This window comes from Nuphar pumila, chromosome 7, assembly GCF_984573655.1.
Source record: "Nuphar pumila chromosome 7, dmNupPumi1.hap1.1, whole genome shotgun sequence".
In the NCBI taxonomy this organism is placed as follows: domain Eukaryota; kingdom Viridiplantae; phylum Streptophyta; class Magnoliopsida; order Nymphaeales; family Nymphaeaceae; genus Nuphar; species Nuphar pumila.
The window spans coordinates 104938367-104949017 of record NC_143255.1 but is presented as its reverse complement, the minus strand read 5'-3'; the positions used below and the strand labels follow the sequence as shown (position 1 = coordinate 104949017).

Below are 10651 nucleotides of genomic sequence, written 5' to 3'. Positions count from 1 at the left end.
CGATTCCCTCTACCACATGCGGCTTAAAAGATATCTGGTAGGGGTCTGCCTAACCCCAGCTTGCCTTTCAAAAAAAAAATATTGATAAAATTTAGAATAATCATGAAATTTAAAAGTTTTTGGTTTATTAGAAAACATCTTTTGAAAACATTCCTATATATATGGATATAAACTCGAAAAATATAGATAATATAAAAATACTTGAAAATTGTTTTTGTTGTGCCAGTGTATGATGAAAATGTGATATTTTGAAAATATCATGTTTTTTGGGGTATAATATCAGCCGTTGGGAATATTGTGATAAATTTACAATCTTTTATGTCTGGGTCTTGGAAAAATCTGGCACAATCCATTTTGCCTCCTTACGCCCACAATGGGGATATTCGTGATCACCACGTAGAGCGAATTTCAAGTGTTGGAAGTGAGGAAAATCTTGTGATATTTTCAAAATTTAGTTATATGGAGAACATGTTGAGAGGATATCGGTATATATAAAACAGTAAAAAATAAATAAATTTATGGATAACATTAACAATATTAAAAAGTTGAAAATGTGTTTTAATGTGTTAGTATCACGTTGAGAGAGAGAGAGAGAGAGAGAGAGAGAGAGAGAGAGAGAGAGAGAGAGAGAGAGAGAGAGAGTCTCGTACAATTTGATATCCATATTCAGGTCAAAAATTCATATTCTCGTCAAAATCCAATTATTGATCCATATTCAGGGTAAAAATCCAATTTGAGATTTGTATTCGAGGCAAAAAACTAATTTGAGATCCATATTCGAGGCAACAATCCATATTCAGGGAAAATATCCAGTTCGAGATCCATATTCGGGGCAAAAATCCAATTTGAGATCCATATTTAGGACAAAAAATCATATTATGGCAAAAATCCAATTTGAGATCCATATTCGGAGCAAAAATCCAGTTCAAGATTCATATTCTAGGCAAAAATGTATATTTGGGGCAAATATTCAATTGCAAATCCATGCAAAAATTCATAATTTTTAGATATAATTTCGTAATTGGATTCATATACGAGCAAAAAACCATAATAAACTTCTTAAAACATGTAAAATGGTAGACGGATCAGGTCATATGATCCAAAATGAAGTAATTCAACCCATTATCCATGACTGTCAAAGTTGTCCACACATCATCATCATCAAACAAAGGACATTTGGAACATAATATTTGAGCACGGTCCAAATAAACATTGGACTTGGAACAGTTGTTAAGGAACAATAGGAACCAATATTCTGTTTCATCTTTTTTGTCCATTTAGTCTAACCCTGGACAAGCCATCAAACATACCCTTAATTGTGAACTGTGAATGGATGCAAATGGTTGGGATCTGGGAAATCTAAATATGTCGGAGAGTCTCGGATCTGTAACAACCAAAATTTGCAAAACCTCCATCCCGGATCTGACCCATTTCCATCTTGTAATGCATTACACTGGCATTCTTCATTACCATCAGGAGCCAAATTAACTAGAAACTGGTAAAGTGGTTAGGCCTGGTCTTGAGCCTATCTGTGCAAGCTTGCCTTTTTTTTTTTTTATGATGAAGAACCCTCGCCGAAGCAAGGAAAACCCCAGATCGGGCCCCACAATCACCGTGCTTACGTGGCCCACCTCTGAAAGCTGCGGCCACACCCATTCACCGGCGAGGTTTGATCAGGTGCCTTCATCTCAGCACCCTTCACAACCACTCCGCTAACCACGCGGGCGAAGCTTACTTAATTTTCATAAGTGCAGAAATAGTTGCCCGACCCAACTCTACCAATGTCAAATTTGGACCTGTATCCGGCCGAGTCTGTATATAAACTCCCAAATCCGGTTCCACCTTTTATTGGACTTTGTCTGCGCGGGCCAAATCCTTAAATACAGATCCAGGTTGGTCACGAACCCGACCTATATGCAACCTGTTGATAGCCCGAAGTTCAAGCACGGTGTAACAAATATAAGCGACACTTTGAGGCTATCACAAAAAGGAAAAAGCAATATTTTACTCGCTATTTTTGAATGGCCAAAATATCGTGACATTTTCAGAATATAGCAACATTATTATATATTTAGATTAAGCGTCATGATTTTATCATGATATGTACGTTTATATCAGCACAATAGCATCAAAATATCAGCTATTCATTTTTTGCATATTATTTAATGTTTTGTTCTTGTATGTATTTTTATATTATAAATTCATTTATTTTAGCTGATACTTTGCCAAAAAGTTTTTGTTTGCATATTGTTTAATATCTTGTTCTTTTTTAAATTTCATATTTTAAATTCATTTATTTTTTGCACACTTTTCCAAAAAATGTAAGAAAAAAAAATTAAAAGTATCATGCTATTTTCAGGTCGATAAGTTGTTGTTTAAAAACATTTAAAATTTTAATTATTTTATTATAAAAATTTATATTCCCCCACTTTATATTTTATTTTATTATATTTTTTTCCTACCTTTAAGCAAAATAAAAAATTTATATTTTGCCCCCCTTTAAGCGAAATATAAAAATTTATATTTTCCCTTTTATATTTTAGTTTATTATAAAACCATCTTTAAACAAAATCCTGAAAATTTATATTGCTCCCTTTTATATTTTAGTTTTATTATAGATTTTTTTGTCCCCTTTAAGCAAAATCTTGGATTCGCCTGGTCCCACCCACCTATTGACACGGATCTAAGGGTGTCAACGGGTCATGTTTGGTTCGGATCCACGTGGAACTAGACTTGGCCCCAATTTTCGGGTATGGTATCAGGTCTGAACCGAGTCTAATCGGATCGACCATAAGAGAAACCATACCCGGACCCGATAAGAACTATATGAACCAGACTCGGGTCATACTTGGTAAAATAATATTTTGTATCATTTTTACATTGAAAAATTGCAGGTCTTAATTGGAACTTGGGTCAGACCTGAGTCTGATATAAAATTTCATAAACTATACTCGGGTTCATGTATTAATCGGACCTTCAGGTCCATATCCGGGTCTTAATGGGGTCTTCTTATTTATCATCATACCCGGACCTTATAGGGTTTGGTTGGGGTAAACCCGATATCCCTAGCCAACCGCCGCAGCAGGTCCTTAGTCAAGCTGAAGGACCATGATCGAATCCCGCAGCTGCTTGTGGCTGCCGTTGCTTTATCACAGTAGAGGCACGTAAGGCTGGATGGTGGTGTCCTGAACTTGGAGGTGGGCCCGTTTAAGTGACCCAGTTCTTGGTGAGGGTTAAAAAAAACAAAAGCATAACTGGCCTAGTCAGCCGGGGATATTTTTGTTAATCTCTTGAAAAGAAAGGGCAACCAAACCAGGTTATTTCAAATTGCTTTTCATCCCGCCCCAAACCAACGGCCAGTTCTTTGAGAGAGAGAGAGAGAGAGAGAGGGTTTTCTCTCTCCTGATTAGGCCTTCCCCACTGTTATCCTTCCGGATCACATTGATGATGGGAAATCCCCTAAAATTGCCTCCTATTCCTCATCAATTGCGCCCCATCTTGACGGCACTCTTTCAGATTATTCAGACAAAGCAATCTCAGCTAGAATTCCTCTCCAAAGAGAGGAAAATCTTAGCGGATCGTATCAATCTGCAGCACAGCCTTTGGTCTCAGGACGTCGCGTCCTTCAGGGACGCCATCACGGAGGTAAATGTCGAAAATCCTTTTAATTCTTCACATTATTGGGTTTTGAAGTTTCTGCATTATCGGTTTTGTTATTTCTAGGGTTTTGATTATTGTTTTTTTTTATTGCCCCCCTTCTCTTCAGAACGAACGAGGATACAAAAAATTGAAATCGAGTCTATTGCTTGAAGCCGCGAGGTCTGACCTCCTCGTCGGGATAAAGGAGAAGGAGGCTTTTCTGTACAAGCTGAAATTAGGTTCCCCTCTTTCCAGTTTTCCTTTTATGTTTCCATTTTGAGTGCATTGATATCCATGATTTTATTTAATGGGGACACACAATTCCGTTTGAAAAGGATCCTTTCTTTTGCGTTGCACTTGTTTGTGGCGCATTTGGTTCATGTTTCTTCTCGCCAAATTTGTTTTGTGATTCTGTTTCTCGCCTTTGGTTAGTTTTGATCTTTGGGTTTTATTGTATTAGGTTTTCAGGCCCAGTTTTGTTTCCTATAGTTTGGTTCACTAATTATAGGAGGTATTTGCGAAGTTCCCAATCAGATGGATTGTAAGAACATGGCCATTGAGTGGAGTGTAAACCCTAAATATTTGATTGATGAAACTACTCTTCCACAGAGTATGGCAACTTCACCCTTTTGAAAGACTCTCAACAAATTCAAGGGAAATTATGCTGGTTGATAGTAAGAAAATTTGTCTGTGTTGGACTCTTTTTCTGTTTGAAAATTGTTAGTACTTTTGATCGATTGAGTGCTTTGATGAGCTCCAAACCAGATAATTCTCTTTGTAGAGGATAATTGGGTCCTACCTTAATAGATGCTGCTACTGGCATACCGATTTGCTTATTTTTACTTACCAACGTGACTGAATGGTCCTTACCATATTTGGGATATAGTAACTAATAATTTTGTTAGCGTGATGAAAACATCGACATTGAATTGGTGTCATTGATGTCAGACATTATTTTCCTTACCGATAATGCACATTTGGGTAGTTTCAGGCTTTCAGCAGCTTTCAGGATGCATTTCATGCAGCCTGACAATGGTCGGGTTGCCTGGGGCCTGGCCTGAAATGAATGGGCCTGGTCCGGCTTTCGGGGACCCAGCCAAGCTTGAACCAGGGATAGGCCTGACCTGTCAATTGGTCATGGGTTGGAAGGCCTTGTCCAAAATTGACCAGGGCCTGCCTGGCCCATCCTGCCTAGGGATGGCAGTGGACCGGGGCGGGGGATAAGGTCTCCACCCCTGCCTCGTCCCAAAGTTTTTCCCTCCATCCCTGCCTCCATCCGGGCATGGGTTTTGATTTTAATCTCCATCCCTGGTCCAAACGACGCGAGGCGGGGCCCCGTTTCTCTGGTCTTTCTGCCGTTGCCGCCTTCCGCCGTTAGATGAAGGAGAGGAAGGAGAGGAGAAAAATGGGAGCTCTTGCGGCTCGTTAGAGGAAGGAGAGATGAGAGATTCAAGAAATGATTTTATGTTACGGTTAGGAATCTCTCTCTCCCTATATATATATATATATAAGATTTTATAATATGTATAAGGGTATAATAGTAATTTTATTAACAGGGATCGGGGCGGGACGGGACGGGGCAGGGGCAGGGGCAAGAGTAAGTCCATCCCTGCACGGGTTTTGATTTTAACCTCCATCCCCAGTCCATTCTCCGTTTCGTGTCCTCCATCCCCAATCCAAACGGGGCGAGGCAGGGCCCTGTTTTTCCCCAGTCCACTGCCATCCCTAATCCTGGCCTATCCTGTCAGGCCTTTCCTATGGAAGAAGCGGATGACCAACAGGCTTCCCATGGCAGGGTTGCTTTGACTGGGCACGGACCTTTGACAGGCCTGCTCGACCTGTTGTCTAGTCCTATCATTTCATGCAAGAAGATGCATCATAAAGCTGTAATTTTGCATGAGAAATGACAAGGAATTCTGTTAGTAGTCTGCCATTTTTGATATGCCACGCTTGATTCTTTTATCCTTGATGCAATGCAGTCTTAAACAAGAACACCAAGAAAATTAGCTGTACCCATGTCCTTGTGTTCCGATCCAATGGTTTGGACAATATTTTCGGGAATGTTCTTGTTTCTAATTTATACCATTTATTTAGAAATAAGCATTTTCCATTCCAGGTATGGAGTAATTGGCTTCTTGGTAGTCTTGATGGATGTATGTGCCAGGTCTGCCGGCTAAATAAATTTTTAAGGGCATGAATTAACATCCAGTTAGTTATTGTTTTTGTTTTCCATGAGTTTCTGACTACCAAACATTTGTTGCTTGTTTTCTTATGTGCACAGGGTATGTGGAGAATGACTTGGAAGACATGAAAATGTGTACTGAACTGCACATGAAACACTCAAATAAAAGGGTATGCTAGTCATATTTTTGTTTTCTAAAAGTTTGTAAAACCATTTGTGGATATATCTTATTTCCTATATCTGTTTCTTCATTTTTCAGAAGATACAAAGTGAAAATGAGTGTATCTACTCAAATGGCAAGCGAAGGAGTGTTGAAACTGAAACTGAAACTGTAGTTGCAGAAGATGCTCTATGTGAGCTAAGGCGATTAAAGCATGAATATGAAAAGCTAACTTGTCAAAAGAGCTCTGAGGTTTCTGCGCTGCTGTCTGAACGGGATTTTGTGTGGAACCAGCTTAAAAGAATGGAAGATGAATACATCATCCTGTTAAAGAAAAAAAGAAAAGAGCTTGAATCTGCACATGCACATATAAACAAACTTGAAAGTGAGATGGAAAAACTGCAGTCTGCAACAAATGAGAAGGGCACAACCATTGCCAATTTAAAAGTTGACATTGTTCAGCGTGATGGAGAGGTTGGAAGGCTGTCCCAGGAACTATCTGTGCTCTCCAAGGAACTTGAATCCATAAGGTCCACAAGGAACACTTCTGTGGCTTCTGTGGATGATCATAATTTTGGGACTCAGGAAGATGGGTTGCATGAATTGGAACTTTTAGCCAATAAACAACCTGGTGGAGTGCAAGATGCTGATAAAGTAAGACTGTAAGAGGAAGATAATAGAGTATTTCATTGGCCTTTTTATTCTCTAAATTTTCTTCTAAACTCTCATGGGTATCAGATTAACTATTCACTGTTATAGTTCTAGAGCTTGATTGGATCCTTCTTTACCTTAAAAATAGTGATGAAATATGCAATGTACTTTCTGTAATGTTATATACTTGATCAAAGTTTGTTAACAAGAGACAATTTCCCAGAGGAAAGATGGGGATGTGGTAACTGTGGATAAATTATTAGCTAAACTGAAGGAGATGTCAAAGGAAATGGAGATAAAGCATATTGAGAATGAGAACCTGCGAATGCTGTGTTCTGAACTGGAATATCAACTAAATAAGCAAAAGGTATCATCCATACATTTTCATTCATCTTGCATTGCATAATATTTCTCAGTTTGTTGTTTTATGATATATTTTGAGACGTTTCCTTTTAAAAAATGATAGAATCATACAAAGCATGGTTGTGCTCCAATGGAGGTTGTTTCTAGAAACCTAATTGATGACTTAAAGACAGCTAGTACAGAGGAGGGGAATAGTGAATCATTCTCTGAAGTGAGCAATAAATAATCTGCAATTTCTCTCTCTGCTTGGTGAAAATTTAATCTTCACTTACATCTACACCTTTTCATATTTTGTGCTTGGTCAGACCTGCTATCAACGAAAGAAGGTACTAGATAAGGAGGAACTACTGAATGGTGATCCTTTGGTTGGTTCTCAAACACCAAACAATGTCGGAAAAGAAAATATAGTTCCAAAGGTATCGATATTCCTACTAAACTACTCTTAATTATGTGCTATCCTTTTGTTCTTTTATTTTTATTTTAATCCAGTGATATGTGAATCACTAGATCTTGTTCAGATTGTTCCGCTTGTAGATCATGGTTGTAAATATTGAGATTATCCTATCCATAGTGCATTTCTTTCTGGTAGTCTTTTTAATAGTTTTATGCATGAATATTTCCCATAACTCATTTGGTGTGCGGAGGTATCTTGAGTTGCTTCCTGGAGCTCCAGTGAGTCAAGATCTCTGAGACGAACGCTGCAAAGTGCTATCCAGTGGTCTTGAGTCATTTTGAAAAGCGGTCTTAAGAGGGCGAGCAACTTGTTTGTCCATAACTGCAAAGTGTTACCCAGTGTTGTGGAGGATGATTGCCTCATATGAAGTTAGGTTGGAAAGAAGTTGCTCTCATTGTGCTGCTGCCTCCGAGGTGGACTATTTTTCCCAAAAGCCATCTCAACTTACCAAGTGTTGTGTAGGATGATTGCCTGATATGAAGTTAGGTTGGAAAGAAGTTGCTCTCGTTGTGCTGCAGCTTATGAGGTGAACTATTTTTCCCAAAAGCCATCTCAACTTACCAAGTGTTGTGGAGGATGATTGCCTGATATGAAGTTAGGTTGGAAAGAAGTTGCTCTCATTGTGTTGCCGCCTATGAGGTGGACTATTTTTCCCAAAATCCATCTCAACCTCTCATCAATTGTGACAGCCACTTGACTTTGTAGGCATGGCACAACCACGATATCTGCCTTGACGTTTTTCCACATTTTCTATTGCCAGCGTATCACTAATTTTTATGGCTTGAAAATTTTATTCTTTACATATTAGTTGTGTGTGGATGCATGTCATGGTTCTATGCCATCTTGTTAATCTTGATACAGTTCCATCTGTTATATAAATGCACTCTTGTCAGAATTGCTTACAAGTTTCGAATTGGAATCACTCTCCCACCCACCCACCCACACACACACACTTGATATGGGGTCTTGATAACCATTTTCATGCATCAAATTCACAGGGTAGCTTTAGTTCAAGAAAGAAAAGGCCTAAGAGCGACTCTAAGATGGGGAGACCAAGCTTGTTTTCTTCGGCTTTCAAAGTTCCAAAGTTAAAGGTTTCCCATACCGTGCTTGTATAAAATGCTCTTTCTTTCTTGGAAAATCTGTACTATTTTCAGTTCTTTAAAGGGGGAATTGATGTTCGTATTATTCTTTAGCAAGGTGTCAACAATGATGTAAACTTCTTCTTTTGGTAATGTAATATTAATGATGTTTGTATTGTTTGTAAACAACCAGCATTATGTTTGTATTGTTTATGTCAGCAAACTGAACACGCCTCCCTCTCTGATAAGGTTTTAGTGCTGGCAATGCTGCAAGCAGAGGTATTTTTATGTTGGCAATGGTTGAGGGGACCTTCTCTGGACCTGCTAACATGTTTGGTTTGAGCCGGCATGAGGACATCAATTGAAATATGGCTATGTTTTGGGTCTCTAACAAACTTGTTGGTTAACAATAGCATCAACTTTCCAAAAAACAATAGCATTAACAAGATGGATGATGATGATGATGACAATAATGCCAAATAGTTGTGAGAACCCACATGGATAACTAGAAATTTTTGGGTATGCCCCACCTAGTGAATTCGAGTCTCTGTCGGGGTTAGAAAAAGAGAAAGCTACTGTAAAACATTGGGGCCACATTTTTATCTTTGGGAAAACACATCTAAAATATGCCCATTTCTTCCAAGAAATGTGTTTCACCTGAAGTGATGATTTTCTCTGAAAGGCTTTTCTCTCTTAAGAGTAGGGTGGTGGGCAACACGCCGGCTCGGTCTGGCCCAAGCCCATCGGGTTTTGAGTGTGACCTGACCTGACCTGGAAATGGCTCGGCCCATTTATTAAAAGGGCTGGGTTTGACCCAATTTTGAAAGGCTACCGATGGCCCGGTCCATTGACTCAATGGGCTAATGTTTAACGGTTTGGTATTGTAATGAAACAAAAAACAGTATAAAGGTTCTCTAAGGGCTACAAGAATGGACAAACACAAAGTGACACTTATGGGTCAATTACAATCTCTCAAGAGAGATATACAAGTATAATCAAAGGGGTCATTTATGAACATAATACAGTCTCACATTACACAAGCACCTTTAGAGAGCATGAACATAAAAAATATAAGATGGTATTAATTCATAAAATGCTTAGAGAAACATTGGTAAACAATGGGGAAGAACCCCCTTTAAAAAGGCAAAGGAAGTGCAACAAAGGGCTAATCAACGGCTAGAAATATAGCCGTTAGGGCTAGCCCAACAACTAGTTGGGCTATCCCTAATGGTTTCAAAAGCAGAAAAATATAAAAATAAAAATCTAAAAAACCAATTTTTTTTTTACAAAGCTGCCCCTACTGACTCTATTACATCTGTAAAATAAATAAAATACCTCTCAAGGTATTTCAGTTTACATACAAAAAAAAATATATGAACATTATATATATATATATATATATATATATATATATATATATATATATATATATATATATATATATATATATATATATATATATATATATATATATATATATATATATATATAGGTATCCTCAAACCCCTTTTTAAGTTAATTTGAAAATTAAGTTTACAGATTAATCTCAAAAGCAATGAAATTAATGAAAATGAAAAAGTTCACAATTTCATATTAATTTCAACACAATTAATGCAGTTGTTAGCTTTACTTTTTATTTTATTAAAAAAAGTAAAAGACGCTTAGGCCTAGGCACAGGGCCACTACATAAGCTTATAAGTCAGGCGGTAGGGCTCTATTTTTTCACCTAGGCTGCTTAGGCAATACCTAGGTTGTTCACACCTAGATCCCATATATATGGTTGTAATTTAAATTTTTTGTTTATCATTTCTTCTTCTTCTTTATGCACCAAAAGCTTTCCTTTTGTTCTCTCTATTTCTTTTTCTCCTTTTGCTTTTCTTTTTTTCTTCTTCCTCCTTTCACCCTTTCACCTTATCTTTTTTTCCCTCTTCCTCTTCTTTTTATTTTTCCTTTTTTCTTCTTTCTTTTTTTCTTTTTATTTATTTTCTTTTTCCTCCTCCTCTTGTTCCCTCCATTCTCTTCTTTATTTTTATTTTTGTTGTTTACATGTGTATGTGTTTTTTGACACACATACACATATAAAATATGTTTTTTCAGTTATATATATATATAAGAACAAG

At 37.6% G+C, this 10651-nt stretch overlaps 1 protein-coding gene across 1 annotated transcript; it reads left to right on the top strand.

The window, feature by feature from the left end:
* The first annotated feature begins 3360 nt into the window (after window positions 1–3360).
* Window positions 3361–8604, top strand: LOC149832752 (cytomatrix protein-like protein). Its single transcript, XM_090013299.1, has 8 exons — window positions 3361–3645; window positions 3767–3878; window positions 5921–5991; window positions 6081–6635; window positions 6856–6999; window positions 7099–7206; window positions 7301–7411; window positions 8448–8604. The coding sequence occupies exons 1-8, from the start codon at window positions 3445–3447 to the stop codon at window positions 8565–8567; spliced, it is 1422 nt and encodes a 473-aa protein (XP_089869425.1). The 5' UTR covers window positions 3361–3444; the 3' UTR covers window positions 8568–8604.
* The last annotated feature ends 2047 nt before the right edge of the window (window positions 8605–10651 follow it).